This window comes from Haliaeetus leucocephalus, unplaced genomic scaffold (genome assembly GCF_000737465.1).
Source record: "Haliaeetus leucocephalus isolate CR32 unplaced genomic scaffold, Haliaeetus_leucocephalus-4.0 Scaffold526, whole genome shotgun sequence".
Classification (NCBI taxonomy): Eukaryota; Metazoa; Chordata; class Aves; order Accipitriformes; family Accipitridae; genus Haliaeetus; species Haliaeetus leucocephalus.
In genome coordinates, this window is record NW_010972962.1 from 7,534,796 (window position 1) to 7,550,008 (window position 15,213).

The 15,213-nt window shown below is 40.9% G+C and overlaps 1 protein-coding gene across 2 annotated transcripts; it reads right to left on the minus strand.

The window, feature by feature from the left end:
• Window positions 1-860: 860 nt before the first annotated feature.
• CALM2 (calmodulin 2 (phosphorylase kinase, delta)) lies at window positions 861-15,013 on the minus strand. Of its 2 annotated transcripts, none has more exons than XM_010576513.1 (6): window positions 14,857-15,013; window positions 10,313-10,343; window positions 4,764-4,907; window positions 4,582-4,664; window positions 3,551-3,686; window positions 861-2,122 (listed from the first exon to the last, which is right to left on the minus strand). In XM_010576513.1, the coding sequence occupies exons 1-6, from the start codon at window positions 14,857-14,859 to the stop codon at window positions 2,094-2,096; spliced, it is 426 nt and encodes a 141-aa protein (XP_010574815.1). In that variant the 5' UTR covers window positions 14,860-15,013; the 3' UTR covers window positions 861-2,093. The 2 variants fall into 2 exon arrangements, with proteins under 2 accessions (XP_010574815.1, XP_010574814.1); XM_010576512.1 differs by having other exon boundaries at window positions 4,582-4,688.
• Window positions 15,014-15,213: the final 200 nt, after the last annotated feature.

Consider the following 15,213-nt stretch of genomic DNA (forward strand, 5'->3'; position numbering starts at 1 on the left):
ACAGTTCTGTCTAATTCTCCTCATCCTGTGCCAGTTTAAGCACCTAGGTCTTGTCCCCAGTCTCCTAGGCCACAGGATGAAGACTGGATAGTGTTTGTTCAGTCAACTCTTTGTAGAAGGCAAACCCTAACTGCTACAGTATTTAGACTGCATAAGCTTCCTGAATCAGATTGCCAGTGCACAAGCAACAGTTTAAGGAATTCTGATGCTGGCAATTTAAATACTTTTGACAAGCCTCCTTTGGAAAACCAACAGAACTGCTTATAGTCCTTAGGGAGCAGGGCTTTAAGATCAGTGACCATAAACATTTGATCAAGTGTTCCCAAAATCAGGTTGATCAGCTGTCCTAATAATTACAGTGAAAATGTAAAATAAGTACCTCAAAGATGATTAGAACAGTTTTAAAACATTAGGTAACTGCTCTGCCTGAACCAGTGAGGGTAACCAGATGCAGGGGCCAATGCTTTGCTTAAAGGCAACCAGAATCCCCAAACAAGATAACCATACAACACATGTAAGATCAGTCAGTTCTTGCCAGGAGAGTACCAAGGCAAGGGGCATGAACAGCCTCTGGCATCCTTTTGAGGTCTTAAGATTTGTCCTTGGTCAAAACCAGGTTTGTTTTCTGCTTTAAGAAAAAACATAATTTAAACTTTGATGAAAACTAGTGCTAAAAGCACAATCATGCTCATTAGCAGATCATTAAGAGAATGTTTTCCTTCTGTACTTTGAGCTGACTGCATCCTGAATAGCAACTCAGACATGGCAGCTTCAGAAAAGTCCAAGTGTGAGACTAAGTTACCCCGATGTAGCAGCTGATAGGGAATAAACTCCAAAATAATTAAAAGAAAGCAAACAGGTTTAGTTGTCTGAACAAGGAATTTTAATTTTAGGTCAACTATTGAACTAGGTCAACATCCAGTTCACAATGTCTACAGATAGTGGGCATAGCCAGTCACTACGGTAAGTTTATTGAAGCACCAAGCTCCACACAAGACTGTAAAATACATTTTTAAACTACTAGTAAGAAAGCTTCTTCAAGTCAACAATACTATTAAGGGCCAGAGTTTAAGGACTAAGTTTTCACCTTCCAAGCTATTTTAAGACAGCCAATCCATTGCATAAGCAAACCAAACTGCTACATACTGAAACACATAGAGCAGCAACTGTATTGAACAATTCCTGTAAATAATTCAAGGATACATTGAAACAGTATGGGTAAATTGTAATTTTTTTATTGGAAAACAAATATACAACTTGGAATGGATTTGAGGCAAATCGTGCCATAAGCAGATTTTTTTTGAAAATAAGTGGCTAAACAAAGTTTAAAAAGCATAGTAACAAGAGGAGAAAATGTTTTCTGGTACAGGACCAGCAGTACAAAAAAAACTTGTGTACGAGTACCTGGATAAATCACCCGTTTTGCATTAGTGCAACTTAAGTTTCATATTGTTGACTGTCAATCGTCCACAATGTTAAGACTCCACATTTCAACAACATGTTACAGGTATGGCCACAAACAAGTTACTGTGAAGTAAGCTAGGAGAATGATTTTTACAGTGCATTAGCCACATGTATATATACCATTCACATGGTTTTATCCTGCAGTTAGCTGCAAAAGTCCTTCTCCTCCTCCATCACAGAAAGCTGAATAAACTCCTTTATGTACTGGAGAACTAGAGCCAGCATGTCACTTTAAGGAATTGCTAATGCATGGTAAACCCTAGCATACTTATTGTAACTCATTACACTAGTCATACCCAAGTCTCCTAAAGAAAGCTACTTTTTTTTTTAAAAACAGACAACCCAGATGTTCCCTCAGTTAAGCAACTCCATCTAACTTTAGATGTGCAGAAGGGCTTAAATATCCAGAGTAAGCCACATGCAACATTTGTTACTTAGATCAATTTTCCAAAAATCAGAACAATGACAGTAAGATAAAGGAGAAAAACATGGAGGAATGGCCTTCTAATTACTATACATGCATATTCTTTTGACAGTAAGGGAAAAACCTTTTACAGATAAGTTACAAACAGAGAAAAGGCAAATAAACAATTTTGTACAAGAAATTTAACACATTCTGTACAACGTCTTCACTTCGCTGTCATCATTTGTACAAACTCTGTAAAAGGAAAGAGTTGTGCAAGAGTTATTCAGAGAAAAATGTGAACTGCAAGATCTGAGAAGTGACCTGCCTTACTAGTGCTGAACACTGTTTCAAAACTGTTTTCAGTTACATTCAAAAAACCATCTTCAAGACAGTCCCCTTCTCTAATCATACCTAAAAACCTCTTACTTTTAATGGCAAAAGGCCTCTACTTTTATCAAAAAAGTTGGTCCCTCCATGAATTGGGGAACAGCCTTACTTCCAAAATAAGACATTACAGGGTCCTCATGCCCACTGACTTAGATAGGGACAAGATATCCAAGAATGACTAAGAGATCAGTAGAAATTGTGCTGAGGTGATGATCAGTTAAGTAGGTGTGCAAGACATTGTGTTGGTTTGAATCGTTTTCAAAGCAGAATAGCTCAAGTCTTACTATTTTGCCTGACCAGCTTTAAGCAACTGAATCATTGCTTATTCACAGCACATTGGAATTTAGATCCCACAAAACAGGATACTTCACTTATCTTGCTGAACCATAGTTTCAGATACAATAACAAAAAGAAACCAGGAACCTAAGAGGAGTTAACTGGTTGCTTAAGTCTCAAAAGAGCAACTGGAAATGAGGGGTGCCTACGCTCTCAAGTGCCAGCCTCTAAACAGTCTATTTGTAAGTACAGTTATGGAGCAGCAGCCTTGTTCATGAAAAACACCTTTTCACTTGCAGATGAGTGCTCATCCCACAGCCACAACCAAAAAAGGGAAGCCACACCTACACCTCAGAAACAGTGAGGGTATTATCTGAAAATACCCTAGCTCTTTTCTATAAAATGTTCAGAAAGTTAAAATGAAAACAAGCTTAGTGATTGAGCTGCAAGCAATTGTCTAACACAACTGCTCCTGCTTGCATGACTTCATTTAAGTTTCATTGGCAGAAAGAAAGGAGGAAATAGAAATAAGCTATTGCTGCAGCTGATTTATAGGACATTAAGAGGTCTTGTAAAGGTCTTGAGATTTCTGCATATTTTAGTGGCTTTCCCCCTTTAATTAGTAATTTTAAAAGCATTAATGAGAAATGAGTGACTTGCTACAGTCAGATCAACATTCATTAGGGAACAGAACAGTATGAACAATATGTGAACATCTATGCTAGCTTCCTCATTCTAATGGTCATTAGACATCACTAGATTTAGAAGGCTATTTCTTACACTGCAGAGTTGAATAGTAATTTTTTGCCTTTGGCACAAAGGTAGCAATAACCCACTTAAACCTATTTATACATACACAATGTACATACTAAAAGACATTAGCTTAAAGGAACACTAACTGTTGAGAAGATCTCATCTGAACATTGCCCTGTTTAAACTTGGTGCAGCTATCAGCATCTACACAGTCACCAGCATAAAAAGTGCTACCCAAAAAACAATTGGTTAACAACTCCTTACCTTCATAGTTTACTTGACCATCACCATCAATGTCTGCTTCCCTAATCATTTCATCAACTTCTTCATCTGTTAGCTTCTCCCCAAGATTTGTCATCACATGACGGAGTTCTGCAGCACTAATGTAACCATTACCATCCTGGGAAGGGAAAAAAGGAAGACTGGAATAGACTTGCCTAAGGCCTAGTGACTTAACTGTAACTCAAGAATATTGCAGATCAAGTTGAACATTAAGAAGATATCATAGCTATAACCACTAACATTTGCACAAGGCAAATGAGAGCTATAAGCATATCTTCAGTACTGTCCAGGATCTTAGTCTCAAAAAGACATTTTAAAAACAACTTATCCAATACCATCTACTTTGGCTGTCCTATCCCAAGACTTTTTTTTAATCACTGACAAAGCAATGAGCACCTTTTGCAACCTTTTTAGGTGACAGATGCCTATTCAATCACATGACTGCCTGGTTCAAGTGTCTTTCCTGAACAGAAACTACTTCTCATTCACCTGTTTCATGGGAGTCCAGCACAATGCCACAAGGCCTTCAGAGACCACTCTTAACATATTCCATCCTAGCCAGGACACTGGGTATCAAAGTACTAGTGTATACAAACTCTGGACCAGCTTTTTCCTCCCCACACCCCAAAGTACTTACCATGTTTCCTGTTTAAAAGTGCATGTTGCTTAAGAAGCTGATTAACTTTAGACTCATTTAGCAATTTACTTAGTAAAGAGTAAGTGAAAGGTTTAAAGATTACCATTTTAAATATTTAAGCAATCTCCCTGCCAGCCTTGTACAAGTATTTTAGTATCATAGTAAGTGGTAGCTGATTAGTAGTATCACCCACTACTATCATGATGACTCAGTTGACTTTCAGGTATACTGCCACAGTAGACTGAACTTTACAGTAACTAGTTAACCTAGAGGTTCTAGATGACAGGACTGCAGATACCCCTCAAGTCAGTGAGGAAGCTAATTAGAAGTCAGACTGAGTTTTCATAACAAATATTTAAGGTAAACATTTTAGTACCTTGTCAAACACACGGAACGCTTCTCTGATTTCTTCTTCACTATCTGTATCTTTCATTTTTCTTGCCATCATTGTCAGAAACTCTGGAAAGTCAATTGTGCCATTGCCTGCAAAATAGTTACTTTGTTAGAAAAACACACATTTTAGGCACTTTATTAAATTACTTATTAGTAAAATCCTACCATCAGCATCTACTTCATTGATCATATCCTGCAGCTCTGCTTCTGTGGGGTTTTGACCAAGCGATCTCATCACTGTCCCCAACTCCTTTGTAGTTATAGTACCATCACCATCCTTGTCAAATAGTGAAAAAGCTTCTTTGAATTCTGTACAACAACAAAAAACAAGTTAATTCCTTCAGCTTTGAAATATTAAGTTTACTTAATCATATAAGAATCCATTGCTGCTTATCATTGTAAATTACAAAACTTTATTTCATTCTCTTAAGACAATTTCGGTATACTGCTCAGGTTACTATAATTGTAATGCCAATATGGAAGCACCAGCATCTGGAAAACAACCCACCAGTCTACCAATCAACCACATTTTGACCTAAACAGGATAGAAGGTCTTCCATTTTAGAAGTACTCAGATGTTTGTTACTATCCATCTTGAACAAAGATCCCTAATACAGAGCTGAAAGGAATAGCTGTCTGCAACTAGAATGATCCACATCCTTGGTAGGAACTGTTTATCTCATGAAAAAATAATATGAAATTACTTTGAAAAAGCCAAAAAAATGGTACTTAAAATATAAATGCTACAACTTAATAGCATTTCTGTTACTAAGAGAAGACAAGTCAATGGTAAAAGGTATAATCAGACCAAACTTAAAAATAGGACAAGGAGTAATGGTTTTAAACTGAAAGAGGGTGGATTTAGATTAGATGCAAGAAGTTCTTCACTGTGAGGGTTGTGAGGCACTGGAACAGGTTGCCCAGAGAAGTTGTAGATGCCCCATCCCTGTAAGTGTTCAAGGCCAAGCTGGATGGGGCTTTTGAGCAATGTGGTCTAAGTGGAAGGTGTCCCTGCTGAGGTCCCTTCCAACTCAAACCATTCTATGATTCTATGAAATAGTTTCTCATTAAAACTCACTTCCACTAGACATTAAGTCTGAACAGTATATGCTACATAAAGGTGCAGTACCTAGCACCATAGGTCTTAACATTTGGCCATACCTAGCTAGAAAGGAACTTCTCCCAGCCCTCTCCCATTGGACTTCTGCAGTTCTTCAGTCTATGTATATACACAACTCCAGTGAGTTGTTCAAGGAAGAAAGTCACTGGAATCTTAATTTCTGAAAAGCTGCTTAGAAAATTGCTTCAGCCCTACTGTATCCTGAAACAGGCTTCATAGAACTAGTCAAAAACAGTTTTAAGACTAACTGTAACTGTAATTGTAACTGTGTTTCAATGCTACCTCTTAACCCCCTACAATGGCTGTACTGTAGCCAGCAATATTAATACAAGCATAACATGTTTAATTGTCCAGCCCAAAAATGGAGTTGGTTTTAATCCATGCCATCTGTTTGTCTTTGGCCACAGACCTTAAACTAGCTCACTGGACTATAGTAGCTCATACACAAATTACAGTTAAACATGGAAAACTTATCTATTCCCCTGCATGGTTCAGATCCTTTTACAGCTTAAGGCACCCAAGATTATGACTTTGGAGAACTCATTAGCTCAAGGGTATTCCTGCATCAGAAATACTTCCAAGAATTAATTTTTCAACATTTCCAAGCAGCCAGCTTTCCAGATGGTGGGTTTCCCAGGCCACAATTAGTCAAAGTAAAAGTTGTTTTCACACAAACTGTATAAAGGCTTACTTGATCCATTTCATACTCTGAAACACTCGAGGTGAGTACAATCTGGCAAGCATTAAAAATGCAGCTACAAAAATAGGCTTTTTATAGTTCATGAATGCAGCTATAATACCAGAGCCACAGCTGATTCCCATCCAGGAAAAAAAAACACTCTTCTACCTACATCTAAAAGTCTGAAGTGTCCCAAAAGCCAACTCCCACTGTTTAGCACATGAGAATCAGAGCAAGGCTACCACAGGACCAGACAAAACAGTTTCAAGCCAGTATTGTGTAATGAAAAAGCAGATAGGCCAGAAAAGGCTTTTGGGTCAAGCCTAGTAGAGAAGTTCATAGTCTATCATGGAAGGACCTCAAAAGGGGAACACTGAGTCTTCTTCAAGTGAGGTAGTCAACTGTTAATCAAAACATTTAGCTGTTAACCACTTCATCCTTAGCTTGAAGGTCAACTGTCACAAACCCAAACATGAAGCAGACTTCACAGTACTGCAGTGACCCTGCTTAGAAAAAGTAATACTTAATTTTTACACAAAATTCAAAGACTTGCTTTCTACAACACTGGCCATTTAGTGGTATATTCTGAACACTTGACATGAACCACTCAAAGGACAACTCTCTTTTACTCAAAGATGCTGTAGGCTAAGAAACAACCAGCTATCAATCACAACCATAAAGAAAGTAAAGCAAGTCAAAGATCAGCAGCATATTCCTGTTTGAAATGCTGAATCAAGTTAGGAATACAATTAAAATACCTCTTTAACCACTTCTAGGAACCACCTCCAGTAATTAGAACAAAGGAACAACAACCTATGCAGATACAGTTTAGACTAGAACAAGAACAACCTAGCAGAGTTTGGGAGGATTTGCACCAATGGCCAGTGAAGGGCAGCTATGAAATACTTAAGTTTAGTGAGCAACTCAGTTGTGGCTTCCTGCAATGCAAGATTATAAAACACACCTCCCACACTTAAAGCACCTTATGACTCCATGTAGCATGTAAAACAAATCCTCCCTCTGTTCAACACTCCTCCACATCAAACTTAAAATGATAATTCTCTTGTATCCTAGATAAGGCTAAGCTGTCAGAAAACTGAGGAGTGCTGGCAGAACCACTCATCTTCAGGCCAGCCTATGATATTTCAGCCTTTCCTTCCCTCTGAAAAGCACACTGCATCAAGAGAAAAGACTACTTCCAGGCCCTATGAAACAAAGGCTAGTCCAACAGAATGTGAACTCTGACACCCTAGCTCAAAATGTTCCATCTAACAATAGCTTTTGAGGCATCTCAGCACCACATCACCTTTCCAGATGAAGTGGCAGTCTTCAGTGACCTAATATGTTCAATGAACCAGAACCACCATTCCCACTCTCACACTGTTCAGCCAGCTATGTCTGGAACTTTTATAGGAGAATGTCAATTGTTCTCTTCAGCTACCAGGAGCTCAACATTTAAACATGACTACTTCTACTATAAAATAAATTCTAAATAACTCTTGTGGTCAGATTCCCAACAGAGAACCACAGCACACTACAGGAAGAAGGCATAACAAACACCATAGGCCTTCTTGTTCAGAGAGCTCATTTACAACTCTTTTGAGATCTAGTGGTAGGAAGTATAGCTCACAAGACCAGGTGCTTTGGGACAAAAGCATCTTTAGAATTTTCCCTGACCACCCACATCAAATGGTCCTGACCTACATATCTTTTTTAATACAACACTTAACCAAAGGGATACCCATTTGACTCAGCAACTTCAATTCTGACTGAATGAAGCTGCAACTAGCATTCGCATTCTGTACCTATGCAGCTTTCAAAACCAAGTCTTTCATATCAACAAAACCTGGGAAGTCTTTCACCCCCACCTATAATAACAAGAAGCTTCAGTCCTATATGACCAATGAGCTCCATAGAAAATAAGAACATCTGGAATCTTTGACAACTGTATTCTGGTGCTTGACAGCAGAGGTGGAAGATTTATTTCAAGCCCAGGAGAAGTGGCTGCTTTAACTACTTTGGCCTTCTATTTAAGAAAGGGAATGTTGTCTCTACCCTGTAGTACAATTTTCTTAAGCCCGCCTTCAAATCAAAAGCTAGGTATCTTCATATAAGCTGAAATGGAATGGTACCAGGCTCAAGCCTTTAAAACCACAGTCTCAATAAAACATACAAACTGTACCTGTGACAGTTTTCCCATGCAAGACTACAGCCTTCAACAGGAAAACTAAGCAGCCTGCTTAGTCAGCTGCAAGCCCTCCTAAGCAGTACTAGGGATGGTTCCCTAACAGACCAGCAGTGGGCTTTTGTCTTCACATCAGAGGTTTACAGTTTACTTGCAAACACATTTGCTTCATGAAATACCACAGCTGCACTGAAAGTGGCAGGCCATTTTACACTGGACACTAATTTATACTTTTATTCTTTCCATACAGATTAAAACCCCCTATTCCAGTATGACAAGCTTATTAACACTCACTTTTGGCTCTGAGAACTATACTATCATTACTGAATAGCTAACATTTGCACTAATGCTGAGATAGCATTAATAAGCTTCCTGTTTATATTCCATAATCAGCTACATCAACAAATAAAGCTTCTACAGTTAAGAACTAGAACAATGAACCATTATTGAAAAGACAGCAGTGACAATTGGTAAAGCCTGCTCCAACTACACTGATCACAAAACCCTTAAGATATGTAGGCCACTTCCTGAAAAAATCTCCAGTTGAACTAGATTTGGCTTGTGCTTACTCATTAAGACAGTACCATGGCAACAAGTAAATAGACTAAGGACTTTCCACAAAACCATAATTAGTCTCCTATGAGTTAAAGCAAGCTTCTGAAGTCTAAAAGCTACAGAAAAATGTTCTTACACTTCAGATTTTTCACTTTTTTTGATTATGGTAAAACCAAAACTAGCTCATCATGACACTTCTGTTTAATACAGCGTCTTCAAGAACTACACTGTAGTTAAATAGCAATACCTCTCAGAGGCTGTTATTTGTATGCTTGACCTGATACTATCAGATTAGCAGAATTCTAACACCCTCTAAAATCATTTTGCCAGAGTTATGCGCAGTGAGACTTTCTAGTATTAATACTATACACACTTGTCAGATCAAAAACCCTTAAGTTTTTTAATGTCCATGGCAAGGCTGAATTCTGCATTACCAGCTTTAAGTCACATCAATTATTGAAGTTGAAATCAGTCTTCAGAGAACAGTGATGGACACTAGTTTGTGCAGCCTGCATGAGTAGGAGACATGATAACCAGAAGTTTTAGCCACCAGTAGACAGTTGTCAGTGCATAGAAACCATTGTTAGCAGGCCAATACTAAGATGCAAGAGATGCATATTTATTTAACCATTTCAGAGCAAGCACCAGACCAAGTGCACAGAACACTTGTGTCCAAGTACACAATACAGTTCCAAACATGGACTATCAAGAGTTGTTATCACAAAGCCAGTCTCTGCTGTCATCAAGAACAGCCACTCTGTAACACCTCCACTGACAGGAAACCACAAAGTAAATTGGTTTTGCCTTCTGTTATAAGAACACTCTAGATTCCAAGTCTTCACCAGAGACCCACCCCCCAAGCTTTTCAGTTTGCACTTGGGACAATTCTGTAGTCATGGGAGGGAAAAAAACCACAACACCAGAGTCCCAACTCTACTAGCTAGTAAAGCTGTGAGGATTACCTAACTATTCTAGAGGACAGAACTTCAGATTCATTGTATCCATGGTGCTTTTATAGTAGATAAGCCTTTAAAACTTGGGTGACAAATTGAAACATTCCACAATATTCTTCAATATCCAAGAAAGCTAAATAACTTGTGTAACACAGACTGTCACTGAATTAAGAGATGTGCCAGGTCAAGTAGGAGTCGCAATACAGCATGTAAAAACCTCACCTGCAATCTGCTCTTCTGTCAGTTGATCAGCCTGCAATAAAAAGAGAATATCATTATAGTTGTAGCAAAAGTTTAAGGCAAAACAAGACACATACTTGTAGAGGCCTCTGAATATGAAAGCTGCTCTTTAGGACTTCTGTAGCATTCTGAAATAGTTCTAACTAACACAGCTCAAAAGTCATCAGGATTGCTTGCTAGGTAAGAATTGGCAGCCTGTCCTCATTTCCTGACCCTGCAATATCTGGTACACGCAAATAATGGATTACCATGTGTATCAATCCATTACCCAAGCAACACTAGCAAAGTCAAGGCACACAGGTAGGTCCCTCTAGACTGGTTTTAAAAACTTGTTAACACAGCAGACTACTGGTAGTAACATTTTGGTAAACTAGCCTCAGCTTTAACACTAAACACTTTAGGTCTAAGTAATGCAGCAGTAACTCCCAAATCCCAAATTTAAGTCAAACTAGTCTCTTTTGTTAAGTTACAATGCTATACTTAGAAAAATATACTCTTCTCTAGAATTAAATAATACTTTGATTAACATGAAGCTTCATGTCCAAGACCTGGCCATAAAAACCAGAGTCCATACAATCAGTACTAGCAGCTTCGGCCCAAACTGGTAATTTCAAGGCATTTGTCATGTGGCTGTCTAGACTTTTTTCAGACTGCTGTCTACAGACTCAGGTAGCATAATGTAGTTTACAGGGCCACTAGAGAGAAGTTTCAGTGGTGTAAGACATAATTTCTTTATCAGTTAATTAAGTCCCAGCTTATACCTCATTTTGCTCTATCACTGAACAGTTTTGAATGAACTGGATTTGACAGCAATAAACCCCCCTCCTCACTCTTCCGAAGCCAAACTCAAAATGGACTTCACTCCTGAAAGAGCACAAAGGCATTTGAGGACTGCAGAAGTACTTTCCCTAGGTTTTCAAGTCAGCTGATTCTTCAAACAAGTTCTGGATAACTTCAGTTGAGTTGTAGTAATAAGGCCATACATTTCCTCCAAGGAAGCTCCTTGAGCTCTTTACCCCATCGTACTCCACCAAAGAGTCAACCGCCCCCAGCTTTAAAATACAGAAGATATACACTCACTGCCCAAGGTCAAAAACACCCCTTTTTAAAGTTTTGTTCCTATTCAGCAACAACCTTTTTATAATTACTGCAATATTGACAGAAATATTTTCGGTCATTAGCTGTGCCCACAAAGGTGTCTTTATACATTAGCCATCTACAATTGAAATACTTAGAAAAAGGTATATACATCACCTGTCAATTTTTATTGATTTCAATTTGAATTACTTTTCTATATTGTATGCAAACTTAGAAGTTTCCAGCTTCTGGTTATTCTTCCTGTAAGAAAAGTGAAGCTAGCTGCTCAAGCAACCATACAAGAGCTAAACCACTTACATATGCATACAATACAGCAACAGCCCAAGATAAAGGCCACAATCAGTGCTTTCTCAGACTGCCTGTGGCTCACCTACTCTAAGAATAAAGACCACACCATGAGCAGCTTTTAGAAGAGCAGCCAATGGGTATTTACAGCTATAGACTCCACTTGTTCCAATTTCCACAGCTGCAGGAAGTATTCCCATGCAGGTTCAACTTTTTGTTTTTAAAAAAAATTGAGATAGTCTAGGGTGGCAGCAACACTGCTGAGAACATCACCAATTCAACATTAGGCTTTGAGATGGAAGCATTCTGATGGTCACTTAACAGAAGCCTAACAGATTTTCACTTGTCTGGAGTGTATCATTAACACAGACTCACTCACACCTTCGCATGCCATTTACATTTTTATTGCTCAAGTGAAGATAATGATGTGCTACATTTCTGTAGGATATCCAAAGAAAGCTGTAGATCAGATTTAAGTAGCAAGAACCTAGTTTATTTAGGTCAATACTTATGGGTTAGCAAGTTGAGTCACATACTGTTTTATATAAAAACATGACATTAAGCAGTGTTTAAGCTGTTACGTGTTCCCAAACTCTAACTCTTCCAGCAACTTAAAACGTCCTATAGCTGCTAACCATAAATTTAGATAAGCTTTGTCAGTACCTGTAGGAGGTACAGTGTTTGAGAAGAGCACGAAGCTTATTAGAAACCACAGGTATAGGGCAGTTGAAAGATAAGCTAGGAGGTGGGGCAAGGTTGAACAAACACCATCTGTACTCCACAGTGCTAGGCTCTGCGGGGACTGCTGCGCAACAGCAGTAAAAGGCGGAGCCAGCAAGTCTGCCAGATCACTCCCTCCCATGCCACTCAGGTGGTGGGCTATCAGCCCAGATCCATGCATGCGTGTCACAGGACACTGTGGTCTTCCTAGAGGGGCCTTCTGGAGTTCTTTGTCCTCAATTTAAGCTAAATAGTCATGGCACCATACATGTGACAGTATGCACACCTTCAGTAATGCAACCCAACTTCAGAAACACACAGTTAAATTGCAACTGCAACATGCCTATAGGGAAGTTTTGATATGCCCCTTACTACAGCCAAGATCCACCTGAAAACCTCCTTTGATAAAGTCAGGGAACCCATCATAGCTTTGACACAGCATTCTCCGATCCATGTTGCAGCACTTTCATTTTCACTGCAATAGCTTGCATCCTCCCAGCCCCAGATTATGTTGAAGGGCTGACAAATAATCTAAGCCTCCTAGGAAAGAAGGGGAGCTCTTGTGTGTGCGCGCAGCACTTTCAGTGGCACAAGCAGCCTCTAGAGGTAGTGTTTCATTACAGTCATAGCTGCTATGCAGTAATCAGTTTGGAAGATCCTCAACAGAGCTGACTAATGCTGCCCAATAGAGAGCTATCAGCAAATCACAGAACAGATGACACTGTTCCCCTCCAAAACTTGGCATTTGGGTATACTTTACAGGTGTTAGATCTGAATGGACAGTGTTGTTCTGGCAAGATTAACCAAAGAACAAGTACTACACAGACTAGCATACAAGGGCTAAAACTACACTTATAGTAGGTCAGCTTATTTTGGGAGCAAAGCATTCTGCTTTATCTAGCGTGTGCAGTTCTGGACAACATATATTCACAGGTTTAGCCAGTCTGGTCTGTCAGGATGAACTATAACCACATTCAGAATGTCACTGTGCCTCCTGGACACACCCATTTTTATATAGACCTTGCTTGAAGATACTCCATTTTTGGTCTGTACAGGCGATGACTAAAAGCAGTAAGCCTTTTGCGGCTAGATTCACTGCTTTTTTTCCTTTAGAGATGATTTGCTGTACAGGTTCACAATTCAAGCAAAAGAACAAATTCAGCCTTCTGTTCACCTAATTTCTTTGCCCAGAGAAAGCACTTCAGAAAAAACCCTTAATTTTAAGTACCCAGCGTTCACATTAGACATGGTGAGTGGATGATGATCTGATTCCTTAAAAGCATGTAATGAATGAAAAGGTAATTCCACTATACTGCATCTTCTCTTAATGCAGAGATAGTACTAAGTGGTCATTGGTGCTGCTTTTGCAACAGAATTGTTCATCTTTGTATGTGCTTCAGTATCCACTTGTTTTAATTAAAAAGCCCAAACGCATATGCTTTAGACCGAATTCGAAACAATTCTCCAATTCCACAAAGTGTGTTCTATTTCAACAGTTGATTAAAATCCTAAACAAACGTATTGCTAGGAAAAATAAATTGTGCTTGCTCAAGAAAATGCAGGACTGTCCACCGCAATGACCAAAACGGAAAGCCAAAACTGCTAAAAAAAAAAATCCCTTGTTCAAGACAGCCACCGACAGCAAGGCGTTATCATGAAATCGGCAGAGGAGAGCGGCTCCAGCCTGAGCTGACAAGAGGTCTAGCAAGGAGGGAGATGGTGCAGTGAGGCAGCGTGCCCCTCATCATCATGCTGCTCAGAAGCTGCAGGGCTCCGCATTGCATTATTACCAGGCGCAACACACCTCGCTAGCGAGCCAGACATCTTAAGCTCTCGCAGCAGCCGTTGCCGCGCCGCTGGCTCCCCAGCCCCATTCAGCCGCACACGCCGGCTTGCCGGGAAGGGGGGAGAGGTTAGGAAGCGATAAGAAAGCGGAGCTGGTACCATCATGGTAGGCTACTTGCCCCCTCCCGGCACCCCCCAAGGCGGGTCTCCTCCCAGGAGGGACCGTTATCTGCCGCTCCCCACCCCTTGCCCCCCCTCCCCGACACACGCCCCAACAAAGCGTCATGGCGCTCGAACGGAGTGGCAGTTTGAATTTTGAATCCACACCAACGCCCCAGGGCGGGAAAAGGACCCGGGCGGGATTCGTCCACCACCACTTCCTCCTACGCACACAGCACCTCCGAGCAGGACCCTCCGCCCCAGCCCGCCCCCGCTGCCGGGCTGAGCCCACCGGCCACAGCAAAGGACACCTTCACCCCTACCCTTCTGCAGACGACCTCACCCCGCACCAGCCAAACCACCTGCCCCTCTCCTACCTCCTCGCACCCAGCCACAGGCATCCCCGCCCCCCACACACACACTAGGCACCAGACTAGCACCCGCAAAGCTCTGTCACTACCCCATCCCCAGGGACTCACCATGGTGGCTCGGCCTGGTTATGGGGTGTGGTGGAAGCTAACGGCTGCAAGGAGCACACGACCAACCGCCCCGCTCTGCAGCTCGCCTCACACTGAGCTCTGCCTCGTCGCCAGCAGTGCCTCATAAACCTCTTCACAGCCCTCCAGGATCGCTCCGCGCCGCTCCCTCCCCCCTCCCCTTTCCCCGGCGGGGAATGGAGCTGCGAAAGAAGTGCCGGCTCCTCCCGCTCTTCTCGGCAGGCCCCCCCCCCGCACCCCGAGAGCGTGCCCTTTTTGCCCCTCAGCCCCCAAGCCCGGGCGCAGGAAGGGGCGAGGTGCGGGAAAGAGGTGGGGTGCGCTTGTGAAACGGTACGGGGG

Excerpts from the sequence above, each read along its gene's own strand:
- CALM2 (XM_010576512.1), bottom strand. Across the intron at positions 4,689-4,763 it reads CAATGAAGTAGATGCTGATG|GCAATGGCACAATTGACTTT; the intron begins GTAGGATTTTAC and ends ACTATTTTGCAG. Across the intron at positions 3,687-4,581 it reads CGTTCCGTGTGTTTGACAAG|GATGGTAATGGTTACATTAG; the intron begins GTACTAAAATGT and ends TTCCCTTCCCAG.